The sequence below is a fragment of the Delphinus delphis genome, chromosome X (assembly GCF_949987515.2).
Source record: "Delphinus delphis chromosome X, mDelDel1.2, whole genome shotgun sequence".
In the NCBI taxonomy this organism is placed as follows: domain Eukaryota; kingdom Metazoa; phylum Chordata; class Mammalia; order Artiodactyla; family Delphinidae; genus Delphinus; species Delphinus delphis.
In genome coordinates this window covers 1,408,828-1,436,819 of record NC_082704.1, presented here as the reverse complement: position 1 = coordinate 1,436,819, position 27,992 = coordinate 1,408,828, and the positions used below count along the sequence as shown (strand labels likewise).

General features: G+C 65.4%; 1 protein-coding gene across 2 annotated transcripts; it reads right to left on the bottom strand.

Annotated features, from left to right (window-relative positions):
- Window positions 1-1,313: 1,313 nt before the first annotated feature.
- Window positions 1,314-26,540, bottom strand: FLNA (filamin A). 2 transcript variants are annotated; one of them, XM_060002190.1, is made up of 48 exons: window positions 26,420-26,540; window positions 22,911-23,398; window positions 19,605-19,853; window positions 19,404-19,501; window positions 19,137-19,284; window positions 18,633-18,751; window positions 18,462-18,539; window positions 18,208-18,370; window positions 17,907-18,107; window positions 17,244-17,381; window positions 17,031-17,154; window positions 16,779-16,915; window positions 16,485-16,678; window positions 16,236-16,349; window positions 16,002-16,145; window positions 15,303-15,426; window positions 15,056-15,216; window positions 14,879-14,969; window positions 14,622-14,791; window positions 14,231-14,348; window positions 13,870-14,132; window positions 13,047-13,644; window positions 12,784-12,957; window positions 12,536-12,698; window positions 12,298-12,458; window positions 12,034-12,204; window positions 11,512-11,635; window positions 11,266-11,422; window positions 10,407-10,596; window positions 10,229-10,252; window positions 7,730-7,977; window positions 7,551-7,646; window positions 7,279-7,381; window positions 7,051-7,191; window positions 6,814-6,942; window positions 6,445-6,618; window positions 6,187-6,348; window positions 5,890-6,093; window positions 5,660-5,812; window positions 5,423-5,545; window positions 5,038-5,304; window positions 4,764-4,901; window positions 4,450-4,565; window positions 3,791-3,923; window positions 2,840-3,016; window positions 2,459-2,677; window positions 2,171-2,374; window positions 1,314-1,801 (listed from the first exon to the last, which is right to left on the bottom strand). In XM_060002190.1, exons 2-48 carry the CDS (start codon window positions 23,281-23,283, stop codon window positions 1,614-1,616), a joined length of 7,944 nt encoding a protein of 2,647 aa, XP_059858173.1. In that variant the 5' UTR covers window positions 23,284-23,398; window positions 26,420-26,540; the 3' UTR covers window positions 1,314-1,613. The 2 variants fall into 2 exon arrangements, with proteins under 2 accessions (XP_059858173.1, XP_059858174.1); XM_060002191.1 differs by lacking the exon at window positions 10,229-10,252 and having other exon boundaries at window positions 26,420-26,539.
- Window positions 26,541-27,992: the final 1,452 nt, after the last annotated feature.

The window sequence follows — 27,992 nt, the reverse complement described above, 5'->3', positions numbered from 1 at the left end:
CTGGCGGACTGGTAGAGGGAGCAGGCAGGAGGCTCTGGGCGAGTCGGCGGGAGGGGCGTCTGGTGGGCCGAGGGGAGAAGGCGGTGCCTGGGGGGGGACCATCTCTATGCCCCCAACTGCGGCTGGACTTCTCTGGGCCTGCCTCTGCCCCTTCTCCACCTGAGCAGCTTCTAGAAGTAGCGTGTCCAGGGACTGGCCGTAGGCCAGCCCAGGGGCAGTAACGCTGGGCACCATGCCCCTTTCCTGCAGACCAGTGGCTGCCCCTGCTCTGCCTGCCCCCTGCATGCTGGGGACGAGTGGCTGGAGGCTGGGGGGCCCTGGGTCTGGGTGTTGGGGAGCTGCCACTCGCCCCTGCCTGCTCGTCTTCCTGTCCCTTCCTGAGCTCATGCTGGGAAGCAACTGTGATCTGAATCTGAGCTCATGGTGGCCCAGAAAGTGCTTCCAGAAGGGGGCATGGCCAGCATGTTTTCAGCTGCCCAGTTGGGAGAGGAGGCCTGAAAGCTTGAGTCTCGGCTGGCTCTAAGGCCCTTCCCCGCATCCGGGGGGTGAAGCTGGCTGCCACCCAGGGGAGGAGCAGGGTGGCTGTGCAGCCGCAGGAGGGACTTCAGAGTTGCGTGCAGAGGGCGGAAAAGCATGGAGGGCTCGGGGTGGGGCACTGGGCACAGAGGTGAGGGAGGCCCTGAACAGGGCTGCAGAGGAACGGTGACCTGAGCGGCTGGGATTGCCCTTGCACACCGATGGCAAGAGGGAGGTAGGGCAGGACAGGCGCAGACACCTGTCACTGGAGTGGGGATGGGGCAGACTCTGTGGCCAGTGCCTTGAATGCGTCCACCTGCTGCCACCTGCCCACTGAGGGGCCTGGAGACCCACAGCCTGCCCCCCCGGGGCGGGGGGCCTGGTGACAGTCCCTCCTCAGGGGATGGTGGCACGTTTAAGCTGTCTGAGGGATGGCCAGGGCTTGCTGTGATTTCAGGTCCTGCTTATCTGGTCCTCCCACCCAGCACTTTACCTCCTGTAGCCTGGCCATGGCCTGGCCCTTCCCCGGGACAGCATCCGCTGCTGGTGGGGTCTGGGATGAGCACACTAGCGTCAGGCCCTGTTCTGGGGGCACGACACACCCCTTGCCCCACACTGGTCTGAACTCAGGGAGGCAGAGGAGGCCAGTGCAGATGGGACCCGAGTCGGGACCCCCTGGGTGCCAGGGCAGTGGGAGGGGGCCGGGCCTGGAGATCCAGCGGCCTGTGGTCTGGGCCCGTGCTTCCATCCAGCCTGTCCCCCGTGTCCGCACCCTTGCCAGAAAGCTCGAGCCACCCTCGGGAGAATGGAAGCAGAACTTTATTCCTCTTGGCTAGAGAAGAGAACTAGCAGGTGGTTGTGCACTAGACCCCCACCCCTCACCCCTCCCAGGAGCAAAGAAGACAGGCAGGCTGCCTCTGCTCGCCCCTCTCCTTTGCCCGAGTGGAGGCAGGGGAGCGCAGCACAGGGCAGGGTCGGCTGCGGTGACAGGGTGGCCAGGGCTGGCCAGGGCTGGGGCGGGTGCTGCTTGGGTGGCGGAGGGCGGGCGCAGGGGCACTTCTCATCCTGGGAGCTGCTGGCTGGCACGGACACAGAACTCAGGGCACCAGGACGCGGTAGGGGCTGCCTGGGATGTGCTCGTCACCCCATTTGACCACCAGCGTGTACTCCCCCTTGTCCTTGAGCAGGTAGGAGACGCTGTAGAGCCTGCTGCCCACGTGCTTCACCAGGATCTCCTCGCAGGGTGTCCGGGGCCCGTGTACCCCTACCAGCAGCATGTTGTTGCCTGGGGGTGGGGGAAGGGGCCTCAGTGCCAGGCCCCAAGTCCCTCCCCTCAGCTGTGACTGCGCTGACTCCCTTCTCCTGTCTTGTAACCTCCCCTTCCCACCTCGTCGCCTGTTTTGGGGTGACAGCCCTTCCTAAAGAGCTGCCAGCAACCCCCCCACCCCCCCCCCCCACCCCGGGCAAGACCAGCAAAGGAAACTCCAGCTCCTCCAGGGCACTTTCCTGAAGGGTAGAGGAGACGGCAGGGAGGCCCAGGCTGGAAGCGGCCCGCTCCCAAAGGCATTCCCGCCGCCCTCGTTCCCCTTGCCATGTTCCCAGGCACTGGCTGTCCGCTCTTATGTCTAGCCTCATCTCCTGGAAGGACGCCCACCTGCTCTGCTGCAGTCCACCGTGAAGCTGCTCTTCTGGCCCATGTAGGCCTTGCTCAGCCCCACGCCCTTGGCCAGCACCTTGCTGGCGTCGGTGGGACCTGGGCCTGGGGCCCCGTGCTGGGGGGCGCTGGCAGTCTTGGTCAGGGAGTCCACAAACACTGATGATGTCTCATGGAGGCTGTGGTTGCTGACCAGACGGTGACCTGCAGGGCAGAGCAGGAGGGGCTAAGAGGTGGCCAGAGTGTCGCGCACTGGGTTGGGTAGCCGCAGTCTGGTACAAGGCTCACCTGTAACTCTGGCCTTGAAGGGGCTGCCCCCAATGTGGTAGGGGCCGCCGTACTTGATGGAGATGAGGTAGCTGCCAGGTGCCATGGGGGTGTAGGTGACGCGGTAGCCCTCAGGGCACTCCTGGCAATCCATCTTCACCTTGGAGGGCCCGTCGATTGTGACCGAGAGGGCACCAGCGCCCGCATTGCTTGTGTTCACGATAAACTCAGCTGGGCTCCCTGGGGGCACGGGAGGTTAGGCAGAGCTGGCCTGGCCTGTTTCCCCCCCCCAGCCCTCCAGCGTAGCCTTGTCACCTCCACACGCCTCCTGTTGTCACCGAGAGCTCGGAGGAGGGACCCGAGCAGTTGTTCACACACTGGAAGCCGCACCCGCTGACCTACCTGTGACGCCGCCTTCCAGGCCAGCCCCGTAAGCGGACACCAGGCCTGGGTCCCCTCCATGCCCAGGCTCCCCAACTCGGATCTTGAACGGGCTTCCAGGGATGTGGGTGCCATTGAACTTGACATCAATCAGGTAGATGCCATTCTCCCGTGGGATAAAGCGCACGGCGTACTTATCTGAGGGGCAGAGGAACATGCCGTGGGCCTGGGGTCTCTCCTCCAAAACTGAGCAACCGGCATCGGCGAGGGGCTTCCCTTGCCTGCCAGCGTTGAGTCCAGCAGGTCTAGGGGGCCACTCAGCTTGTTCTGGAGGCCGTGCTGGGCACCCACACCCCACTGCACAGGCCTCCTGAAGCCTGAGGGGTGAAGCTTCAGATGCCCAAGCTACCCATAGGACTCATTTGGACTGGAATCGTTTGTAGGCAAAATGCCCGCCTCGATGCCTCCTTCTCCAAGGGTTACCATGAGTGCCTTATCCCCCACGTGTTCACTGGGACCCAGAGACAGGCAGGAACTTGCTTGAGGTCACGCGGCTGGGAAGGGTCAGGATGAGGCTGTGAACCAGTGAAATTGGGCTGGGCAGCTCCTCCCACCCCCGGGCTGTCCCCGGGTTCCAGGCCTTGGCCAAAGGCCTGGGCAGCCCCCATCACTGGACTTTGGGTCTCTCCCTCAAGAGACTGCACTATACGGCCTGCAGAAGGTGTTTTCCTTCCTAGCAGCACGGCTGCTGAGCTAGGTACCCCAAGGGCTTGGGTCACAAGCTGGGGAAGCGCCGCCCGGCTGGAGGAGCCCAGGCCTCTGGGCCCCGTCTCGGCTGCTTCCGGAGTCTGCGCCTCCCCTTTGTACCCTCAGCCTGCTTCCCAGCCAGTGGGCCAGGCCCGGGGGGAGGCGCACTGCTCCCAGTCGGGCCAGGGCGGACGGCTGGCTGGCCGGGAAGGGCCAGGGCCTCACCTTGGTCGATCTCCGTGACATAGCACTCCTCCAGGGCTCCTGAGGGGCTGTGCACCTTGGCATCGATCGCCCCCTTGGCCCCGTTCAGGCTGACTGCAAAAGAGGCTGGCTGGTTGACCTTTAGCCCTGACTCCTGGAAGCACAGCAGACGCGGTTAGGGGCTGGGGCGGGGCAAGGGAAGGAAAGGGCTCCAGAAGCAGGAATCCCACTGGGTTGCACTTACCCATCTGGCGTCCAGCTTGGTTTAAAGAGGGAGAGCCATGGATTCTCGAGGGGCAGCAAGCTACAGGCACACACCCCCGCTCCCAGACCCACGCTCTACAATCACACACCGGGCGGCAGGAAGGGGGTGGCCCCGCCCTGCGGGCAGCACTCAGCCCTGGCAGGCTGTCCCTCTTTAAACCTCAGCCCTGGTGCTCAAGGGGCACAGGCTTCTGTTCAAAGCCTTTAGAGCTGAGACACGAGAAAAACTCCACGCGACGGTCAGGGGTACTTCCTCCGACCCCAAGCGTGGGCTGCACCCGGCCAGAGCAGAAGCCCGGCGCCCCGAGCTGGGCTGGGCGGGTCACTCGACACAGGGCCAAGGCCTGCTCTGTGCGGCGGCTCTGGTCTGGCCGGGCCCAGGAGCCCCAGGCGGGCGGTTTCTCTCGGTGCCTCACCTGAAGACTAGAAACAGTAAGGCGGCGGGCGTCACCAGACGGAGAAGCCACGGGCACCACAAAAGGGCTATCGGGGATGTGCTCCTCGTTGAACTTGACTGAGACCTCGTAGTCACCTGAGCAGGGAGAGAGAACAGAGGGCGTGCCGGGAGGTCCCCACCTGTCGGCATTCGAGCCTGCCACCTCCCGCAAACAGCCTGAGTGGCCCTGGGACCTCAAGGTGGAGGGTGGGAGCCGGGCAGGGCTGTCCGCGTAGACCCAGACCAGCGCCCAAAGCCGAGTCCTGCCTCCCAGCCCCAGCCACGCCTCAGTACCTGGCTCCTGGACCACATAGGCCACGCCACAGGAGCCATCCTTGCGGTCCTCGAAGGAGATCTCGGCCTTGCTGGGGCCCTCGACAGCGATGGCCAGGCCCCCGGCGCCAGCTTCCCTGGTCCAAATGCTGAATTCGGCTGCGGGAAGGTACAGTGTGTCCTCACGGAGGGCTGCTCCCCCGGCGTCGGCCCCCGCCAAGCATGGCTGCTAGCCCCCTCCTGCCCCCCAGCCCCCGCCCAGGAGGGGCAAGAGCCCCGCAGGAAGCAGGCCTACCTGGCACTCCAGCTTCAGCCCTTTCCAGGCCAGGGCCCCCTGCGCGGACCTTGTGGGCTCCCCCTTCCCCCAGGGGCCCTACGGTGAACTGGAAAGGGCTCCCAGGCACGTGCTGGCCCTTGTACTTGACGCTGACGGTGTGCATGCCCATCTCGGCGGGCACGAAGCGGATGCAGTAGGTGTGGTTCTCCCCTTCCACGATCTCGGCCTCATGGCTCTTGCCTGATGGGCTAGTCACCTGGGCTGTCATGTCCTGGATGCTAATTTCTGTAGGTGGGGGACAGCCTGGTGAGCAGGAGACCGAGGGCCCGCCCCTCTGCTTGGGACCACCTCGGGCTGGCACCTAGGGCTCCCTGGGACCCTCCCTGGCTCCTGTAGCTCCTACCAGGGATCTTCAGGCTGAGGTCACAGTGACTGCCAACGTTAGCCACCGACGGCGCCCGTCGCCTGCGTGTGATGCTCTCTTTCACCCGGCCCTCGCCTGTCACCTTCACGGAGAAGGGGCTGCCTGCAGGAGGAAAGCACAACCCACATCCCACACAAGTTACGTTCTGCAGGTGGACCCTGGGTGTGGCAAGAAGGTTGCCCAGCCATGGGGAAGGCGCGTGGGTGCCTCACTCACCGGGCACGTGCTGGTCAGCGAACTTGATGTTGATGATATAGTTTCCAGGCTCCGTGGGGCAGTAGGTGACCCTGCATGTGCCATCCTCCAGGTCCTCTGTGTTGATGTCCACCTTGCTGGGACCCTCGATGGACAGGCTGAGCCCACCATAGCCTGCGGGAGGGACACCCCTGAGCCAGGGGGGCCAAGTACAGTGGTCTCACCCCAGCTTCCAGGCCGCCACCGCCTACCTGCATCACGGGTGTCGATGATAAACTCTGCGGGCTCAAAGGTGTGGCCTTCGTGGAGGCCCTGGCCGGAGACGCGCACGCGGCTGGCATCCCCAATCTCCGACTGGCTGATCACCACTGGAATGGGGCTGCTCGCCACATGCTGGCCATTCTTCTTCACGTGCACCAGGTGCTCCCCGGTCTCCTTGGGCACGAATGAGATCCCTGGACACGGGGAGGGGCTGTCAGCTGGGGAGAGGCGTGCCCCCACCCCCAGCCTCCCTCCTTTCCAGAAGGCCCTGCTCCCCAGCCTCTTACCCACGTGGCCATTGCGCAGCCGCTTCAGCAGACAGGGCTCCTCCCGGCCCGAGGGCGGCACCACCGTGGCTGTCAGCAGGCTGAGGTCCGTCTCCGAGATATTGATGGGGATGTCAGCGGCAGAGCCCACCTTCAGGTGGGACATGCGCATCGAGTCGTCACCTGGCAGGGGACGGTCACTGTGTGTCCAGGCACAGAGGGAGACTGCACCCACCCTGCCACCTGCCTCCTTTTGTCACCGCTCTGGGTATCACCTACCTGTGACCCTGGCAGTGAAGGGGCTGCCCGGGATGTGCTGCTCGTTGTACTTGACCAGGATGCTGTAGTCACCAGGCAGCACGGGCAGGTAGGAGACGCTGCACGTCCCGTCGTGGTTGTCGGTGCAGCTGATTTCTGCTTTGGATGGGCCCTCGATGGCCAGGGACAAGCCCCCTGGAGAGAGTTGCGGGTGAGGGTGCGAACTGTGCCCAGGGACACTGCGCCAATGAGGAGAAGCCCCAACGGGCAAGCAGAGGCCGGGGGTGGGGCAGGGAGCCTCATCTGGGGAGCATGTCCAGTGTCCAGCTCCCCACCGGATGACAGTAGCCCGTGACACACAGGCGGGTCAAGACGAGAGCTGCCGCTCACCCTCTCCTGCATCCTTGGTGTTGACGGTGAAGACAGCAGGCTTGTTCACCACCCCGTGCGTGAGGCCAGGCCCGTAGGCTGTGACGTGGCCGCAGTTCACATAATCCACGTAGAACTGTAGGGGGCTTCCTGAGGCAGGAAGAGGGACCACGTGGAATGGGGGCCTCGTGTCGTCCCCAAGCCCCTCCCCCAGCCCCACGCCCCCGTAAGGTGGTGGTGGCATGCTGAGGGGTGCACCTGGGATGTGCATGTTGTCGTAGCGGATGTCCATCTCATGCAGGCCGGCCTCGCTGGGTGCGTAGCGCACGGTCACAGTGCCATCCTTGTTGTCGGTGATGGCCGGCTGCGCCACCTTGCCCGAGGGCATCCGCACCTCCCCTGCAGGGCAGTGGGGCGCGGGTCAGGGCAGCCCGTTGGCACACTCTGGCCTCTGTGGCTCCCTAGCTCCTTCCCGCCCCCGCTCACCAGTGATCTCGCCCTTCTTGATGGTGAAGGGGATGACAAGGTCGAAGGGCCTCAGGCTGGTCACATCCAGCCCGTTGACACCCACCAACGGTCTTTCTGGGGCCTGCAGTGGAGACAGAGGGCCTGAGTGAGGAGCTGCAGGAGGGAAGGGGTCCCGCGTGGGAGGATCCGGGGTCCCTCCTAACAAGCGGCAGAACAGGGCCTCACGGGACGCCCAGCTGGCCGGTCCCCGAGTGTCCCCTAGGGCTGGGAGGAGGTGGGCCAGGCCATACCCAGGTCTGCTGACCGCCCTGGGCGTAGGTGTACGGCGGGGCCAGCTGCTGAGGCCGTAACGGGGGCTGTGCCGTGGGCTGGTCCCCAGCCAGCGCCTGCAGAGCAACGCACAGGAGCTGGAGACTCTGTCGTCACACATGAGCCCCGCCCGGACGCCTCGCCCCCGACCCCTCCTGACCGTCACTTGGAAGGGGCTGTTGGGCACGTGTTCGCCACCGAAGCGCACGCAGATGACATATTTGCCCGGCTGGGGGGCTGTATAGAAGATGTCAAAGGTGCCGTCCTCGTTCTCTACCACGTCCACGTCCACCTCGGAGCCGTCGGGTGTGCACACGGTGCAGGTCACCTTGCCTTTGCCCGCCGCCTTGGTGTCCACGGTGATCACCGTCTCCTCCCCAATCTGGATGGTGGGGCCGATGCCAGCGCCTGGTGGGGTAGGGTGGGTCCCCAAAGGGGGGGCCAGCGCATGAGCTCGGCGCTCGGGCCGCTCCTGTCCACCTGCCGCCCGCCCAGGCCTCTTACTGCCACCACCAAGCACAGCCAGGCCTCCCGCCCCCGCCCCCCCAAAGCTGGGATGGTGAGTGATTTCTCAGAAGGCAGGAAAGGTTCCCCCGAGCCACCTCAAGCCTGGGAGTCCTGTCTCGGGGGAGTCCCCCACATGGGAAAGGCCCAACGGATGGCACCCAGGAGTCTGAGAGGAAGGAAGGGCCGGGAAGCCCACGAGGTCACCGCCGCCATCAGGGCACAAGCATTTGCCGCCACCGCCCCCACCCACTTGGCTTCAGCCTGTGCCGTGGACCACGCTGACCGGCGCCAGCGCGCCGGCTGGGCCCACGGCTGCCTTCGCCCCTGCGGCCTGGCCCCGGCCCCCAGTGCCGTGTGCGGACGCGGTGAGGCGGAGACCTGCTGCAGCGTGGGGAACGTGACACTCGCCCCGCGCCCCCCGGGCCTGAAGGTGAAATTGGAGTTTCCTGACAACTGAGAACGCTCGCTCGACCGGAGGCTTGCAGAGAGGGGCGGCCGGGCGTGGCCCGGCGCAGGCAGGGAGCTGGGAGCAGGGAAGCAGGTAGGCAGCAGGGTTGGCACCCAGGCAGCACAGCGCAGCAGGCAGTGGTAGCACCCGGGGGAAGGGGGGCTGCGAGGTGGCGAGAGCAGAGCAGCTGAGCAGCCTCCAGGGCCCCAGAGTGCCCGAGGAGAGGGGAGGGACAGTGACGTTATGATCTGGGCTCAGCCGTGGAGGCTCGGGGGGCTGTAGGCTGTGAGGCCTGGCAGCGAGTGCTTTCTGGAGCCCGGCCCCTGCCAGGGAAGCAGCTGGGGGCACCGGACCGACTCGAGGGCTGAGTGCAAGGGGGTCCCCCGGCCAGCCTGCCACCGAACTCTCCTGTCCGCCGAGGGCTCCCGCTTTGCGCAAGGGCTCCATGCTGGCCTTCCGCGGCTCTCCTGAGCGCTACACCTGGCCCCCCGCTGCCCGCCCCTGCCCTGGGAGGCCTCACCTCGCACACAGCCACACCTGGTCTCCCTGGCTCGGAACCTGGACCCGCCACCTAGCTAGTAGCTCGGGCCCCAACCTCACAGTCAGCCCCGACTCCCCGCTTTCCCTGCCCGGCGCCCAGCCCCTCAAGCCCCACCACCAGCAGCCTAGCCCAAGCCACCCCTCCGACTGGTCCAGAGGTGACTTCAGTTCCCCAGCTGGGCGCCCTGTCTCCATTCTGCACGCGGTGGCCAGGTAAACCGAGACCACTCCCTCAGCCCAGCCCTGCCCCTGCCTCTGCTCCCCACAACCCCGGCCCTACCCCCTGCCCTAGGCACGCAGGGCTGGCGTCTCAGACCCCGAGGCCTGCTGTCCAAAGTCGTCGAGCCCCTGCCGTGGAGCCCCAGCCACCCTCTAACTTTCTCCCTGGCTGCCTCGGCCAAGGTCCCGGCCGACAGCCTTCAGAGGCTCCCGTGTAGTCGTTGCCTCTTCTTGGTGTCCCTGGCTGGGGCTGGCTCTCCCCTCCCATGCCTGAGCAGGAGAACCTCCGTGCCTGGTTGGGGACCATCTGAATAACGTCACTGCTTGGGGAATGGGGGGAGGGAGGGGGGAGGGGGGCCACCGAGTGCACTTTGGGGCTCTGAGGCCGGGCCGGGCCCCGCCATGCTGGCCGCCCAAGCAGTCGACGCTGGTGCTACGGCACTACCAGCCAGCCCCACCCACTCATGCAGCCTGCACCTCCCCCGGCCTGGGACGCAGAGGCCCCCGGGAGGTGGGGATGGGGGTCTGTGGATCCGGCCGGGGCCGGGGACTCCCGCTGCTTGGGGGAGACCCCACGCGAGAGCCCTGGACGCGGAAAGAGGAAGTAAAGAGAAAGGGCCTGCTGCCCGCCCCCGGGACTTCCCCGGGAAGCCAAGATCCCCAGACCCCAGAGCCCCCAGGGGGGCGCCTCTCAGGATGCACCTCACCCCAAAGCTCTCAGCTGCAACCCGACTTCTCAGATGGGGAAATGGAGGCCCAGAGGGGGAGGGCCGGAGCACTCATGCTCAGCTCCGGAGGCCTCCCTGGGCCCTAACCCTCCAGTTCCCCCCTCTGTCCCTGCCAAGAGCTGCAGCTGGAACTGTCCTGGGAATCAGCATGGAAGAGGAAAGGAAGCTGCCCTCCGGGCAGGAGGGGCATTGGGAGTGGCCCCAGCAAGCAGCTTACCTAGCCCGTGACCTCCGATTGACACTGAGGTGAGAGGGCAGAGAGCAAGGAGAAAGGTCAGGTGAGTCACTCAGGGGGCGGCCCCCACTCCCACACGCCGCCCCAAGCAGCGAGCCCGTGCACACAGGCACACCCAAGCCCCGTGCTGAGCGCCGCGGCCGCTGGCGGGCTGGCTCACCTGTGACGGTGCACTTGCTGGCATCCCCAGTGGGCACGGCCCGAACGCGGTACGGGGAGAAGGGGATCTCGTCACCACCATACTTGATGAGGATGGTGTAGCGGCCCGTCACGTCTGGCACGTAGGCCACCGTGTACGTGCCGTCGTGGTTGTCTTGGATGTGCGTCTTCTTGGGCTTGCCCTCAGGGTCCTGCACAGCAGAGCGCAGGGGAGGCGGTTGGCCCAAGCCCAGCCAGGCCCGGGGTTCCCTCAGGCCCTCTCAAAGGAGGGGCCACTGCTGCAGGGACAGTGGTCCCGAGCGCCACTGCTGCAGGGACAGCCTCTGAGCCGCTCAAGCACCGTGGCCCAAGACGGCTGCCTGCATCCACCACTGTCCTTTACTTCCCCACGGGCAAGGCCCAGAAGGGAAGCGCCAAAATGCCCAGTGACCCCCCCCGGCCCCCCGCACCCTGCGTGACAACAGGCAGGGGCAGGGACCTGGCGCCCATCCTGCTTTACCCCCACGAGGACCTCTCAGCTCCCATCCTCTACCCCAGGGCCTGCCCTAGCACTAGGACGAGCTCCCCCAAAGATCTCAGAGTCCTAGCCTTACACCTGGCCCCAGAGAATGTTACAGGCAGAAAAGCTGAGGCACTAAGGGCTTTGGTGACACCCGAAGTGAGCAAGTGCGTGCGTGGGGCAGCCCGTGTCTGTCACCACCATCCTAGAGGCTGGCACGGCTTCTAAGGGAGACCAGAGAGCCGGGCCGCGGACCCGCGCGGCGCCCCGCTCCAGCCTGGGCCCCTCCCCTCCCTCGCCTTCCCTGTGCCCGGAGCTGCACCGCAGCTGGAGCAGGCGGCCACCCGTGCGGCCGGCTCACCGTGATCTGAACCGCCAGCAGGCCCTCCCCTGCGTCCTTTGCGTCGATGGTGAACTCCACAGGCAGGCTGGCGGGCACGCCAGTGGTGTTGAGCCCGGGGCCGCTGGCCTTCACCTTGCTGGCATCATGCGTAGGCAGCACCTTGACCTTGAAGGGGCTGTTAGGCCAGGACGCTGTGAGCGGTCAGGAAGGCTCTTGGTGCCCAGCCCAGGCCCCTCCCCACACGCAGAGGGCCCAGCCTCTTACCTTCGGGGCACCTCTTCTTCCCCGTACAGCACCGAGATGCTGTAGGGCCCCTCACGGCTGGGCACATAGTTCACGGTCTGGGTACCATCGGCGTTGTCCACCACATCCACTGGCTCCACCAGACCTGGCCCCAGGCCCACAGACAGAGCCTTAAGCCGGTGCCCTGGGCCCCTAGGCCCACCACACTAGAAAGCCGAGTTTGGGCCACGCACCCAGCCCTCACCCCAGGGGGCCTCGACTTGCCCTCACCTGCCCGTCCCCAGAACAGCCCTGAGCCCCTGTGACATCTCAGACCCTTGCCCGCTCTACCTCCCTCCCGCCTGCCACATCTGCTCAGCGGTCTGTTCTGCCTCCTTTAGGTCCCCTGCCCCAGGGCACTGGCTCTGGGGTCACCTGAGGCTCCTCCGTCAACTGCCTGCCCACCGGCCCCGCCCCCCGCCCCCCGCCGTCACTGGGTCCCCTCCCTCAGAGGACCGCACTCTCCTGACCTGACGCCCCACTCCCAGGCACAGGAACACTCACCTTTGGGCCCCTGCACTTTGACCTGCAGCGGGGCCACGCCGGCCTTGCTCGTGTCCACCTGGAAGGACTGAGGGAGGTTGGCACGGACCATGCCTGGGCTCAGGCCAGGCCCAGAGCACTTGACCTTGGACGCGTCTGTCACATCATGCACAGGGACCTTGAAAGGACTGCCTGGAGGCGGGCAGAGGGATGGCAGCTGTGTGAGACAAGAGTGGAGGGCGGACAGGTGGTCCCAGCCCGGCCCCAGCTGACCTGCCTCCTCACCTGGCACCTGATGGCCGCCGTAGGTGACGTTAAGGCTGTAGGTGCCGGCCTCATAGGGGACGTACTCGACCGAGCAGCTGCCGTCCTTGTTGTCCATGCAGGACATCTTGGCCTCGGAGGGGCCCTCTACAGCCAGGCCCAGGCCCCCTGTGCCAGCTCCCCTGGTCCAGAGAGACAGCCCGTCATCCCCTGGGTTCCAAGGCCCCCTGCAGCCCCTGCCTCCGGGGCTCTCACTCACCTGGTCTCCACGGTGAACTTGTTGGGCTTGTTGGTGGTGCCGCTTTGGATGCCCGGCCCATGGACGCGCACTCGGGAGGGGTCACAGCCCTCGGTCACGGGCACCTGGAAGGGGCTGCTGGGCACAGGGCTGCCGTCGTAGGTCACATCCACAGAGTGGAGTCCTGCAGGAGGGCAGGCTGAGTCAGGGGGAGCCCAGGTCACCCTGCCCCCACCCCCGGCCCATCCCTCCAGCGCCCTGGCACGCACCCTCCTCGTAAGGCGTGTACTCCACTTTGTACGTGCCGTCGCCACAGTCCTGCACGTAGGTCTCGGTCAGGTTGCCCGAGGGGTTGGCCACGCGAGCCTTGACGTGCGGCCCTCCGGTCTGCGTCAGAGCCCGGGCATCCACACTGAACTCGGTGGTGGCTTCTCGGAAGACGCCTGCAGGGGGGCAGGGAGAGGAAGAAGAATGGGGCTCCCAGGGCCCCGGCTCCCGCTGCTCCCATGCCCTATGGTGGGGGGCCTCTCACCTTGGCCCTCAATCCCGGGCCCGTAGCACTGGACGCCTGAGGTGTCCACTGCGGGCTCCACCTGCAGCTTGCTGGGGAAGTTGGGCACGGGCTGGCCGCCGTACTTGATGGTGACAGTGTAGGCCCCGGGGCACAGGGGGATGTAGGTGATGGTGTGCGTGCCGTCGCCGTGGTCCTGGATGTGCACCTCGGCTGGCAGCCCCGCCTCGGAGCGGATCTCAATGGTCAGCTCTGCGCTGCCTGCGCTCGAGCAGTCCACGTGGAACTGGCCCGCCTCACCGGCGGTGGCCCGCTCCAGCCCGGGGCCCGAGCACTTGACCTTGGATGGGTCAAAGCAGGGAACCACGTGGGCCTTGAACGGGGAGCCGGGGATGTGGGTGTCAGCGAAGAGGATGTTGATGTTGTAGTCCCCGGGCTCCGTAGGCACGTAGGACACAGAGCACGTGCCGTCCCCGTTGTCCAGGCACTCCAGCTGGGCCTCACAGGGGCCCTCCACTGTCAGGCCCAGGCCGCCTGTGCCGGCGCCCTTGGTGTCGATGGTGAAGCGGGCAGGGGAGCCTGCACTGCCCCCCTGCAGCCCGGGCCCAAAAGCTTTCACCTGAGGGAGGAGGGGCAGGTCAGGAGCCAGAGCCACGCCACCTCCCCGACCCTTGACCCTCAGACCCCCAGCCTGACTCCGTCTGCCTCCTCTCGTTCTGGCTCCCCTCCCCCACCAGACGGGCACAGGCAGGCCTGAGCAGGGCCACCGCTCAAAAGGACAAAAATGAGAAGGGGTGAGGGCGAGTCTGGAGAAGAGAGGGGGTGGCGCCTACACCCCAGTTACCTTGCTAGGCTTGGTGGGGGGCACAGCTTCGAGAGAAAAGGGGCTTCCGGGCACAGGCACGCCGTCGTAGGTCACCTCGACCTCGTAGGGCCCCTCCTCACGGGGCACAAAACGCACCACGCTGTTGTCAGCCCCTAGGCCTGGCTCCACCTTGCAGGGCACTGCTGTCCCCGAGGGGCCCACAATCTTGGACACCACTTTGCCTTGGCCACCGGCACCCTTCGACTTGACTGTGAACTCCTGGTCTTTGCCAACATCCACCTCTGTTGACACGATGAAAGGAAGGGGAGAACTGTGGCATGGGCCCAGGCAGCCCCGGGGCGCGCTCAGTGGCTGGCTGCGACAGGCCCCAACGACTTACTCTCTCCCAGGCCGGACACCTTGATCTTGCTGAGGTCCAGGCTTGGAGACACCGCCACCGAGAAGGGGCTCTTGGGGATAGGATCCCCTCCATAAGTGACACTGACACCCACTGGGCCCTGGGAAGGGTACAGAAGGGCAGGGTCGTGGGTCATGGCCCTGGTCCCCCTGGCCTGGGGCTTCCCAATTTGGGCATGGGGAGGGGCTTCAGAGACAATGGCTTCTCTCTGCCACTGCACCCCCTGGACTTCCATGCCTTCTCTCTCCCAGGTGGGAAACGAGAGTGGGCGGGAAGCCCCCCGGAGCTGCCCACCCAGCCCACCACGTGAGGGGGGCCCACGGGCTCAGCAGGTATATGGACAGGCGCGGCCACAGGGGGTCAAGGTAGCTACCTGCTGCACAGGAGTGTACTTGACGGTATAGGTATTGTCATGGTGGTCAATGAGGTCCACATCACGCACCGCGTCCCCCTTGGCCAGCCCCGAGAACTGGACATCCGGCTTGCCTTTGCCGGCGGCTTTGGCATTGACCGTGAAGTGGGTGGGTTTGCCAAGCTCAACACCTGAGGAGACACAGCTACCCTGTAGGGGCACCTTGCCCCACGCCCCCTCGGGGCTCCCCAACCTCCCCATGGGGTACTCGTCCTCACCGGTACGACTGAGGCCAGGGCCCTCGGCCTTCACCTTGCTGGCGTCATGGGAGGGGTCCACCTTGACCCGGATGGGGCTGGTGGGCGTGGCCTGCAGGGGGCGGGAGGAGGAGGGCTGAGAGGAGAGCCACACCCCAACACCCAGCAGCATTAGGGGCCGGAAGCACCAGCACCCACCTGGTCCGCGAAGAGGACCATGATGGTGTAGCTGCCAGCCCCGCGGGGTGTGTACTTGACCGTGAAGGTGTCGTTGTCATTGCGGATGATGTCGAAGTCAATGTCGGCCTCGGCGGGGCCCACCACGCCGGGGGCGCACTTGATGCCGATGCTGACGTCACCTGCAGGGGAGGAGGGAGTGGAGGCTGGAACCTCACGGGGACGCCTCGCCCACCCGCCCACCCGCGCTCTCGAGGCAGGGCCTCACCCTGGCCGGCCTCCGTGCAGTCCACAGTGAAGTAGGTGGGCTCGTGAGCCTTGAGTCCCGTCTTGGCCACTCCTGGGCCGTACACCTTGACCTTGTTTGGGTGGCTGCCGGCTCCCACGTTCACCTGCAGGGCACGGGGGCAAATGCAGGGGCATGACCCGTCTGGAGGAGGGGCAAAATGGCGTGGCCACCCTGGGGAGTGCCATGTAAGGCAACCATTTGATGCTGCAGTGCCGCCACCCTTCGCCGTCTACGCAACCAGGGCGTTAGTGCAGGCCTGTACTGGAACGCCCCTGGCAGCACTGCTCACGACAGCCAGAAGGTGAGAAACCCCAAATGCCCGCCAACAAATGACTGGACACCTAACACGTGGTCTATCCGTGCAGGGCCTAGGAGCCCGTCCCCAGGGAATGTGTAGAGAAGGTAAACCGCACAGCCAGAAGCGGGTGCGTGGCTGCGTAGGGCGGGGGCAGTGGAGGCGCAGAGGAGTTTCTCTGGGGGACGGTGAAAACGTCCCCATCCTCGACTGTGGTGATGGCCGCACAGCTCTCAACTCACTCACAACCACCGAGTTGTTTAATTGAACGGGGTAGGCTGTACGGTATGCGAGTTTCATGGAAGAGGGCCGTACCACGGCAAAGCGGGCACCCAGGGAAGTGGGCTAAAGGCCCATCTGAGGCCTGCAGAGGGCAGGCTCACCCGAAAGGGGCTGCTGGGGATGCTGACGCCTCCCCAGGACACCATGGCCGTGTGCTTCACCGGCTTCCGGGGCACGTAGGAGCAGCTATAGGTGCCGTTGCCGTTGTCCTTGACCACTGCCTCCACGGGGCAGCCCTCGTTGTCCTGGAGAGCGGGCGGGAGCGGGCGGCCTCCTGGTCAGTGCCCGGGCCTGGGCACCTGCCCACCCTGCCCCCACCACAGAGGGCACCACACCTGGACTTGGACCCTGAGAGGAGCCTTCCCGCCGTGCTTGGCATCCACCGTGAACTCTGCCGGCTTGTTGACGGCCACACCCGTCTTCTCCAATCCAGGCCCACGTGCCTTCACCTAATGGGAGGCCACCCAGATCTCAGGGGACCAAGTGCTGGCCTCCAAAGACAGAGTGGCAGGAGCACACTGCCGGCGATGCCAGCCCAGGGCCCTAAAGCCCAGAGACCCAGCCCAGCGGCCCGCACCCTTTACCCTGTCTGGATGGAAATCCTGGGGCGCCTCGCGGATGTCGGCCATGAAGGGGCTAAGGCGGATGTCTTCACTGTTGCACAGCACGTGCACGGCATACTCGCCAGCCTCCTGGGGCCAGTAGCGCACATCACAGGAGCCATCGCCCTTGTCATCACATTCGATCTTGGCCTGTGACGGGCCCTCCACAGAGAAGCCTGAGAACAGCCGCCAGCTCCGTCAGTGCCCTGGAACCTCGGGAGGGTGGCCCTTACCAGCCTCTGCCCCCAGGTGCCCACATCGCAGCCTCCAACTTACCCAGGGTGCCCACGTCGTCCCCAATGGCCTCCACCACAAAGTCTGCGGACTTGCCAACGACGCCGCCCTCCAGCCCGGGGCCCCAAGCCCGCACCTTCTGATTGCCACACTCGGTGCCCACCTTCACCTCGAAGGGACTGCAAGGAGAGAGCCACCCAGGGGAGTGCCAAGGGGCCCCGTCTTGGAGGGGGGCCGGCCCAAACCCAGCAGAGGGAGGAGTGCGCCACCTCCGAGCTCAGCCCGGGGTCTCACCTGCGCCCGATGTTCTGGCCGCCCCACGTGATGGTGACAGTGTATGTGCCGGGGACCATGGGGTAATACTCGAAGCCATAGACACCATCCCCCAGGTCCTTCTGTTTCACGCGCTCCTCGCCCTCTGCCAGAGACAAGGGAGGGCCTCAGGCCTGCCCAGCAGTGGCCGGGGACTGGCACCGCCCACCCCAGCCCAGCCACAGGCCAACTTACTGGGACCCTTCACAGTGACCTTCAGCTCCCCACTGCCCGCGCCCTTCGTGTACACCTTGAAGTCGGCAGTCTCCTTCACTCGCACACCCTTGGGCTGGAGGCCCCGGCCGACGGCGCGGCAGGCCCCTGGGTTACAAGCTGTGAGCAGAAGGCTGGCTGAGCTGCTGGGAGCCGGCGCTGGGCGACCCCTCCCTTGCTCCCACAAGGCTGGGCCATCGGGCCACACGGGCCGGTGAGGGACGCGTAAGAAAGAAGTGGAAGGGACCGTGACCCTAGGACCTGTGTGGCCCAGGCCAGGACACGGCAGGCCTCCTCCCACCTGCTCCAGCCATGCCAGCCCCCAGCCCCCCGCCTAGCCCCCCCTAGGAAGACAGATCCAAGTACCGTTGACCCTGTGGGCAGAGCAGAGAGCAGCAGGTTTCTAGACAGCTGGAGCGAGCTCTTCCGAAGGTGAAAGCGTGGAGAGACAGAGAGAGATGGAGAGGGCGAGAGGAGGAGAAGGAGGAGGGTCCCAGCCGGGCCAGAAAGAGTGCGCCCGCACAGCGGAAGGACAGAAGCCCGGGGAGCCGGGGCGGGGGCTGGAACGGGACCTGCCCGGCTGCCCCCCTCCGAGACCGCAGGGCTGGAGCCGTGCCCAGCGGGGGGCGGCCGGGACTGGCCTACCTTGGCCAACAGTGACAGTGTAGGGGCTGCGAGGGATGGGCACACCAGCGAAGGTGACATGCACCGTGTGGACGCCCTCCACGGTGGGCTGGTAGCTGCAGCGATACGTGCTGTCACCCCGGGCCTCCAGCTGAGGCTCCACGGTACCCTTCCGTCCTGTGGGGTCCTGGATCACCACTTCCACCTCGCCTGTCCCCGCTCCTGCCAGGAGGCATCGGTTCAGATCCCGGAGCCTCCAGGCCGCTCCCGCACCCCCCCAGCTCTTCCCCCAGACCTGCCGGCCTCAGCACCCTCCCCTCACCCGCCGTGAAGATCTCAAAGTAGGTGGTCTTGTTGGCGATGTTGCCGCTGGGCTCCAGGCCAGGGCCCTGGGCCGTCACTTTGCTGGCATCTCCCTGGGACTTGTCCACATACACCTCGAAGGGGCTCTTGGCGATGTGCTGGCCGGCAAAGAGCACAGTGACCTGTTCCCAGGAGGGGTGCACCGTGAGGGCAGGGTTGGGGCACCCTCGCCACTGCCCTCGCCACTGGCCTCCCCTTGGGCTGAGGGCTCACCTTATGAGTCCCCGTCACCTCGGGGACATACCAGACAGAGAAGGTACGGTTCTTGTCGTTATTGGCGGTCACCTTTGCCTAGGGTGGGAAGGAGTCCGTGAGCCGTTGCTCAGAGCGGCCCCTCCACGCGGAGGCCCGGCAGCGCCCTGCCCTGCCTGCTGGCCGCCCTACCTCCTCCTGGTGCCCGGCCGGATCCTCCACGTACACCAGCACCTCTCCCTGCCCGGCGCTTCTGGTCTCCACAGTGAACTCTGCCCGCTTCTTCACCATGTTGCCTGTGGGCTCGATGCCTGCCCGGGGATTGGGGGGGAAGCCACAGGCTGGCTGTGAGGGCTGGCGCACCCCCGCCGCAGCCCCATCAGGCTGTTCGGAACGGGGTGAGTCAGTTCGGTGTACACCCCAGCGCGCAGAACCCGGCCTTCGGCCCCAACTGCGCTCCTGCCGTGGGACAGGCCTGGGCCTGTTTTCTAGAACGCTGGCTTGAGTTTGCCTCGGGCTGGTGTGGCGGGGGGAACACAGAGCCAGTGGCCAGTTTTGACCAGCCCAGACCCACTCCTGCCTGACTCACGGGGGGGCATTTGATAACCTGGCAGCCACGTGACTGAAGCCTCCCCGGGAGCTCACGTTCAGGGAGGAGGTCACCTTGCAGGAGGACCCCCCGCCTGGCTCTCTCACCTGGCCCGTAGGCTCGGGCTTTCTTCGGGTTCAGTTTGGGCCGCAGGGGAGCCCCTGGTTTCAGCTTGGCCTTGGGGAACTGGGACAGGTAGGTCATGACGGAGTGCTCATCCACATTGGGGTCCACGATCTCCTCAGGGGTGATCACCTGTCACGCGCGGAAAAAGGAGCCAGTTGGCCTCCAAGCCTCAGGGTCCTGGGACACGCCACCTCTCCGCACTGGGCCCTCAGCCCCCAGACGGCCGCGGTTGGCCCGGCGGAGCGTACCTGAGGGATGCCCAGCCAGTCGTCGGCCTGCTGCATGGCTTCCCTGGCGTTGTTCACGGGCTTGCTGGCATCCCAGGAATCCCAGTCAGGGCACAGGCCTGCGGGGCAAGGAAGGCCATGAGTCTGGGGGGCCAAGAGACCTGGCTGCAGGCCATCCCCTCCGGCCCCCTACCGGCGGCCCCGCCCCCCGCTGCCCCTCACCCGGGGCACAGCTGTCGACAAGGGCGCCCAGGGCCCTGCCACTCTGCCAGTCCCGGCTGAAGTTGGTGATGGGCAGCTGCGGCAGCTTGTTCTGGATCCAGCCCAGGAGCCTCTGCTTGGGCGTCTGCTTCTTGGCCTCCTCGTCCTCCTCCTCGTCCCACATGGGCATGGAGATGGAGTAGTGCAGGATCAGGGTCCAGATGAGGCCCAGGATCAGCTTGAGGTTCCCGTCCACTATGGCCTTGCTGTCTGTAAGGGGAACGAGCGGCAGCGCTGGGCGGGCAGGGCTGACCCGGGGTCCCTGTGCATGTGCGCACAGGGTTTGGGGGTGGCGCACGTTCAGGGTGTCAGGCCACTCCCAGGCACTGGGGAATGTGGCAGCATAGCAGGCCCCAGGGAGGAGGCACAGGCCCCCGTGGGCGGGGTGGGGTGTGGGTCGGGGCCCCTTTGGGGGTGTGAAGGAGGTTTGGAGGCAAAGCACCTGTAGACACATGACAATACAGCACAACGAGGGGGCCCAGAGCAAGGACAGGAGACAGACCTAGGCGGCAGACAGGGCCAGGGAGGCCTGGGGAGGAGCCCCCTTCCGCAAAGGTGGCTCTGGAGTGAGTGGGATGAGTGCTCTGCAGGGGCCCACCGCCCATCCCCAGGGATCTCCAGGAAAGGGCCCCTGACCTGCACCGAGAAAGAGGAAGGCCGGCGGGTGGAGAGGTTGGGAAATGTGGCGGCTGCCCTGGGGTCGCGGGGGCGGGTGGATGGGTGGATGGCATGGGGCTGGGGAAGCGGAAGCGGTGGCGCGCGTTGGGCAAGGACCCTTTGGGTGGAGGGTGTGAGCCCCGCCCCCCACTGCCTTAGTGCTCCCCCTCCCCCCACAGAGCCAGGCTGGGAGTTGGGCAGCAGCCCTGATGCAGGGGGAGGGGCTGGGAGCCCCAAGGAACCGGTGGTTGGGCTGCATGGCCCTGACTCACTGGGGCCCGGCAGAGATGGCCTGCCGGCCAGGATGCCGGGCAGGACACATTCCAGGGGCCCCCTCACCCAGCCCGAAGGGGAAGGGCGGAGCCAGTGAGCCTGGGTTGGGCGCTCAGGGCCCAGCTTGGGAGTCTGGGTGGCAGAGGTCATGGGTGGGGTCCCCAAGTCCTGCTGCCTCAGCAGAGCCTGCTCAGCTGCTGCCCGCCCTCCTCGCCACCTAACGGGCCACTGGGCTACAGGCTGGTGGCCGCCAAGCTCACCACAGGGGAAGTGGTTAGGGCGGGCACCCTGCACCCCATCCCCATGGCAATGCCTCTGGGCTCTGAGCCCCACCCAAGGCCCTTCTGGGTCTCAGCCTCCTCAAGCGAACGGGGTGGGGGGGCCGGGGGGGCCTCTGAGAACTCAGGAGGGCAGCTCATCTTTGGAATCCCTGCTGGCGTGTTCCACCTACCCTTCCCCAACAATCAGTAGAAAATACTTGTCTAGTGAGTCAACTTGGGGGTGGGGAGAAGGGGATGGGCGCCACCAGAAGGGCCATCAATGGCAGGTAGCCTGACTCCAGCGGGCAGCACCTTGCGGACCAGCTCAGTGCCACTCAAAGCACAGCGGCCTTCCTGCTCCTAGGCTGCGGTTGGTCCCGGTCCCTCACCACTGCCTTGCACTGTCCCCAAATGGCAGGTAGGAGGGTGGAGTGGGGGCTTCAGGCTAGGGGTTACTGGAAGGTTCAGAGAAGCCCAAGGACACAGGAGTAGCCAGGCCTTCCCGCCAGGCTCCCACCCGCAGAATCGCGAGTCCAGCACAAGCCCTCAGCAGGCCCGAGGTCCACTACGACCCACGAGGGGAAACACAAGGCCAAGCTCATCAGCCATCATCGGGCTGGGCCCTCCCCACCCCCGGTCCATAGGAGGCTGGCCTAGGCCCTCCCATCCACCTCACAAAAGAGGGTGGGAAGGACCGGGCTCAGAGTTGAGAGACTGACTGGTTGGATGGCCCCGCCCCATCCCACCCCCTTTCCCCAGCCCCCCGGGCCAGCCTGCCCCCTCCCTCCCCTAACCACTGCTGCTTTCCAACATTTTTTTGCCTTATATGGCAAAGCTCTGGGAACTAGGCCTGCTCCAGCCAGCTCACAAGAGGAGGAGAAGGAGGGAGGGGGGAGGAGGAGACCCCCCCCAGACAATTGGGGTGTGGCCCGCCTCCCCACATCCGGTTGCCCCCCCACCCAAGGCTCAGAGATGACTCAGCTTGGCTAGACTGAGGCTGGGACTGGGGGGTGGGCCTCGGCCTCGACCTGCATTCCAGAGAAAGAGGTGGGGCCCTTGAGACCAGCCCTGAGTGGTTGGGGGCACCTGAGTCTCGGTCCCTCCTTTTCTCAGGCTCCGCATGGACCGGGCCAGGGCTGTAGGGACAACTGGAAGGCCTCTTTCGATTCTGAAGAAAAGAAAGCTCGTGCCCCTTCTCTCCCTGTCGCATCTCCCCGCCCCCCCCCAAGTCACCAGTTCTGGTGCCTGTCCCTGTGTGGCTCTCATCTCCGAAGTGCCTGGGATGATGCAGTAGGCCCGACCACTGCCAGCCTCACCAGCCCGGTGACACGAACACTGGGCTGGCAGCGAGCCCAGCACATGCTGGAGTACCTCCCAAACAACTCCTGCATATTCTAGATGCAGGAAAGCAAGTCCTACATGGAGGCAAGAGTTTGGCACAAGCTCGACAGTAATCAGGTATCTAAGAGACTACAAGCCAGCTCCCTTCACTGGCCAGCGCCCAAACCCATCTCAGGTGCTGTTTTGCTAGCTATGGCCCTCTCTGGCCCCCTAGTTCCCGAAAGAAAATCTAAACTTGCGGTATGAGCCATCTTCACTGGGGGGCACTAGACAATGGGACCCACAAGCTCCAACCCCCGTTTAAGGAACCACAGGGGTGCCTGAAGCCCAGAGGGCCCTCTCCAAACTGCTGTAGGGGGTGGAGAGCCCCGGCCTCCCCCTCGTTAGAGATGGGGCACCAGGCGCACGGCCAGAGCTTGGCCAGTGCCCGCCCCCCCAGGCCCTCTCCCACCGCGGGCGCAGCGACGGGGGCGCGGCCTGTGGAGGATGTGAGCTCAGCCTGGGCGTGGGCCAGCCGGGGACCGGCGGGCGGGGGCGCGTAGCGGTCCGCACGCACCGCCGGCCTGCGAGCCTTTGTTCTCGAGGCCCACACGGAGCTGGGCGGCCCCGGGGACTCCCGGGGCGGCGCCACAGCTTAGGGGGGGTGTCTGCGAGGGGTCGGCCCGGAGAAGATGGGAGGACGCGCGGAGCCCCCCTCCCTCGCCTCCCAGCGCCACCGGGCGGCCCGCGCCCTCACCGATGGACACGAGCTTGATGCTCTCGCGCTCCAGGAACTCGAGCGCCACCGACACATTCTCGAGCTGCATCTGGCGGAAGGTGGGCCTCTGGTTGTGCTTGCGGTGCATCTTCTTCTGGCTGAGCACCTCGAGCAGCGCGATAAGCCGCAGCCCGTCGCTCAGGTCCGTCTGCAGGTTGGCGATACGCTTACTCACGCACTTGAGGTGCTCGTTGCACCAACGCGTGAATGTGTTCTGCTGGATCTTCTTCCACGGCGCATCCTCCGCCAGGTCCTTCTCGGTGGCCGGCATCTCGGCGTCTCGCGTGTCGGCGCCACTGCCCGGAGCCGCGCCCGCAGCGCTCTGGCCCGCCCGGGAGTGGGAGCTACTCATTTTGAGGCGCGAGGAGCCGAGGGGCGGTGCTGCAGCCCAAGCGAGGGGACGGCCCTTTAATTAAAGTCGCAGGCACCTCAGCGAGCGCGGGGCGATGCAGACAGCAGAGGTTGCGCTGCGGAGAGAGCGAGCCCTTTAAATGCGGGCGGGGGCGGGGCTGGGAGGCGGAGTCACATCGGGGCGTGGCCTTGGGTGGGGCTTCGGGGCCGTGCCCGCCCCGCCCCACCCCACCCGTTGGAATGCCCCCCTGAGTCCCCCCGCCCAGGCGATTTCGACCCGACCCCCAGCTCCGGGAAGGGTCGTTGGGCCCCGTAGCGGGCAACGATGCGCTCAAGTCCTGCGATCTCCCTCCTGCGCTGCAAGAAACGCTGCAGCGAGGAAAGGCTGAGCAGCGTCTGGCGCTGGACCTCTTGGCTTCCAGCGGGCACACCATACAAGGGACTTTCCTTCCCCAAGGCCCCTGCGGGGGGTGGGGTGGCTCGCCCTCCCTGAGTCACGTGGACTCCGCTCGGTCCCCGCAGCCCCCCGTCGTCCCCTCTCCCCCGAGCTCCGGCGCTTGGGGTTCCCTGGACGCGCCCCAGCCGGCGGCCCCGGCGGCAGCAGCAGCAGCAGCGGGAAGGGGCCCGATCTGAAGGGCGAGCCCTTGGAGAGCGCAGGTCTGGGCCAGGCGCTGCTGGCAGCGCTTTGCGCGCGTGCGCCAAGCCAAGGAAGCCCGTAGCGCCCGAACCCTAGGCCGCCCCCCTCAGACCCCCTGCCCCAGCCCGCCTTCCCGCTCTGCAGGGTTTGGCCTGCGCACCTGCGCCCCGCCGGTCCCCACCGCCTCCCTCCCTCCCCGCTCCACCCGGGAGGAAATAGGGCACTGGGCCAGGAGGCCACCGGCACTCCTGGAGCCAGCAGCCTTGGAAGGGGCCCGGGCGTGCCGTTGCGCACTGGCACAGGGCGCGGTGTGATGCATGCAGAGACAGCGAGTGCCCGCCTCACCCACCAGCTGTCCACCTGGGGCGGGAGGGGCTTCCCCTCCTGTCGGAATGGCCCCTGAGCCCAGTGTGACCAGCAGCCAGGCAGCGGCGGGGAACCTGCTCCGGGGTTCCAGTAAGACTTGGTGGGCTCTGAGCACCTGGGTCTCGGTGGGCTTCAGGGCCGTGGTAGTGCAGAGCGGGCCCCCAGGACAGGGGGGCCAGGGGACCGAAGGGGGCAAACCACGGAAGGCTGCCAAGGCCTGCTGGGGAGCCGGGATGGTGTCTCCAGGGCAATGGGGAGCTATTTGCTCAAAATTAATTTTCTGGTAGATAACTGGAGACCGTGGGAGGTCACTGTGGGGAGACATTGACCGGCAAAGGCACAGGGGCAAGAGGCCTGTTGGGACATTCACTGCCACCCTCTTCAGTGAAGAGAAGCCAGCCTACTCATGGCTTTGTCACCAGAGTGGACTCACTTCCCCCAGTCCTGTGTACCTCCCCTCTCCAGGATGTTCCCTTCTTTACATCTTTTTTCCAGAAAGGCATGTCTCTGTCCCTCGTGCTTGATTCTTAGATTGACCCGCAGACTAGCAGTAATTAAGTTATCTGCTAAAGACCAGTGGGAGAGGAGGCCCTGGGTCAGCCAGCACGTCATGCCCAAATAAGGTTGACTCTTGCACAGCCCTGGTGTCTGCATCACCCGCAGTGGGGCTGCAGTCCCCACCGGCATCTCCCTTGCCCTCCAGCATGCTCGCTTGGGGGCTGCCTGTCCCCCCACTGGTTTTTCCTCACCAGTGGTGGTGGCATGGGGTCTAAATGATGTTTTTCAGTCTGAGGCTCACCTCCTGTGCACTGTCCACTCCTGACCACTTTCAGACACATGTGCACAAAACTCCACACTGCGGTGTCTGGGAACTGGGATGGAGGTGGGAGAGAGAGCTGTAGAGGGGGACCCGTGTGGACCCCTCCCTACCAGGCCCCATTCAAGAGGAGGTGAGAGTTGTTCTTCTGATTCCCCTGCCCCACTGGAAAGCAAGTTCCCAAGGACAGAATTACACCAAGAATTGATTTTCAGTCCATAACTGCCACCCAATTGGGTCATCTGTGTTCATTCCTTAATCTCCAGGGAGCAGGGAAACTGAGTCAGAGTAAGCGACCAGAAGCCAGCTCCAGCAGAAAGGGGCACAGAAGCTGGGTGCCCTGGCTTCCAGCCCTAGGCTTTCCCTATTTGGGGGCAATAAGTGATGGGGATGTAGAGGGTTCTTGTCCCTAGGGGACATAGTATCACCACCAGGTGGCGCCCCATCCCAAAGCCCCCAGATCGGGCAGCCCTTGGAAGCCAAAATCCAGCTCTTTCATATTTTCCCTTATTTGGAGTAGATTCTTGGATGTTAGACACACCCCGCCTCCCACCCCACTCCTGCCCTCAGACCCCAGGCCAGGCCCTCCCACAGGGGTGCTTCGGCTGATGAAGAAAGCCGAAGAGTGGCAGGAGGGGCTGCTCAGGCAAGTCCAGGTGCAGCACGTGACAGCACTCAAGTCCTGAGCTCCCACTTCGACAGAGCGGCCTGGAGCACACACAGGTGGGTCTGTCAGCGGACTTCACCTGCTGCTCCCGGACCAGGTGGCATGGGAATCTGGGGACCCTGCCGCTCACATCCTGGCTGGTGTGAACATCTAGCTCAGAGCCAACCTGGGACAGGGCGCAGCCTGAGAATCTGGCCTGGCCACCCTCCCACCCGGGTCCCCGTGGAGCACAGCAGCCCAGGAGCCAGCCCCTATGTACCCAAGGCAGTTGGTGCCCAGAGGACTGGTGTCACAGGTACCCACTGTCGCCCTCCCAGGGGGCATACTGGCTGCGAAGTGTCCTTCCAGGTGGTCACTCGCGCTCAGCCCACACAATGTCCTGCTTTCAGGGCCTTGCCTTCCTGGACAGTCATGCAGTGACCCGCTCACGGGCACCCACGAGAGCCCATATCCTGCCAAACTCTCAGACACCTTCTCTCTCAGGGACCCCCGTGGCTTTCGGCTCCCACACTCCTGGGCACACACATAGGTTCCCGGGGAAACCCGGGAAGGCGGCTGCGCTCACGCACCCGGCTGCACCTGGCCCTGGGCTCCCGCTCCGCGAGCAGCTCGGTGACCGTTCCACTCGGTGCCCGCCTCGGAGGCCTCACCTGCTGTCCCTGCGGGCGGCCGGCGACCGCGGGGTGGCGCCTGGCCGGTCCTAGAGCCCGCGCCGAGCGCCTCGGGGCTCCGCTGGCGTCCGCTGCGCGCCGCGCGCCTCCACGCGAATGGGCCGCCGCCGCTCGCCTTCTTGTTTGCCGCACCCCCGCCCCGCGCCCGGCCCGGCCCGGCGAGAAAGCCTTAATTGGTAAAATCGCCCAGGAGCGGGGGTGGCGGGGCGCCGCGGGGGCGCGCCGTGAGCTCAGGCGCCCGGGCCGCCGGCGACGCCCCCCCACCCCCGATGAGCTCACCGTCCAGCGAGGGGAGGGGCGCGCCCAAGGGGTCGCAGGGCCTGCGTCTCAGCCCAGCAGCAAAAGCCACCTCCTCCAGGGAGCCGCCCACAGTCACGGCCCCCCGCCTTTGCCCCGAGCCTGGGCTGTCCAGACAAGTCTGATTCTGCCTTGGGGGTGGGGGGTGACAGGCCCTTGCAGGTGCTCACTGAGCGCCTACCGCCCGGAAGTCCGCACTGGGGCAGGGACCCGAGCCCCGTGATGAGCCAGCGTCCTGGCTGCCACTGATTTGGCCCCTGATGGGTGCCAGGCCTGGCCTGGGAGCGAGCAGGAGAAATGTTCGGGATTCTCAGGAGCATGATTAGGCGCAGGGCTGAGCTCTGGGCGTGTACGGTGGGGTGCCACCGAGGGGCCAAGTGTCTGTGAACCGGGTGGGCACAGCCATGCCCCGGCTCTGCCAGGCTCCCTCTTCCTCTTCTACGTGCCCATTGCCTGGTAGCTTCATATTCAGCTCAAATGTTACTTCCTTGGTGAAGGCCACATAAAGCAGTGTCTTAATATTTTGCCCACAACCCCCGATAAGAACTACATTTTACATCCTGAGCCAGTACCTTCATGCACACACAGATCGACACAAATAACTGAAACAAACGTTCCACCAAATGAAACCTTCCCTTACTACCTGAAAACACTCTATTTCCTATTCTATTCCACTTCATAAAAAGAGAGAAAGAAAAGAAGGAAGGGGGCTTCCCTGGTGGTGCAGTGGTTAAGAATCCACCTGCCAATGCAGGGGACACGGGTTCGAGCCCTGGTTCGGGAAGATCCCACGTGCCATGGAGCAACTAAGCCCGTGCGCCACAGCTACTGAGCCTGTGCTCTAGAGCCCGTGAGCCACAACTACTGAGCCCATGAGCCACAACTACTGAGCCCGTGAGCCACAACTACTGAGCCCGCGTGCCACAACTACTGAAGCCCGCGTGCCTAGAGCCCGTGCTCTGCAACAGGAGAAGCCACCGCAGTGAGAAGCCCGCGCACCGCAACGAAGAGTAGCCCCCGCTCCCTGCAACTAGAGAAAGCCTGTGCACAGCAACGAAGACCCACCGTGGCCAAAAATAAATAAATAAAAATTTTAAAATACCTTTAAAAACAAAAAGAAAAGAAGGAAGGGAGGAAGGGAAAAAGGGAGAAGGAAGGAAGGGGTAGGAAGGGAGGAAGAAGTTTGGTCACACCTGCTAAAATGCTGGCTCTGCTGGCAATGACCTTTCCACCTTGACCCATGGTGGGATCTCCT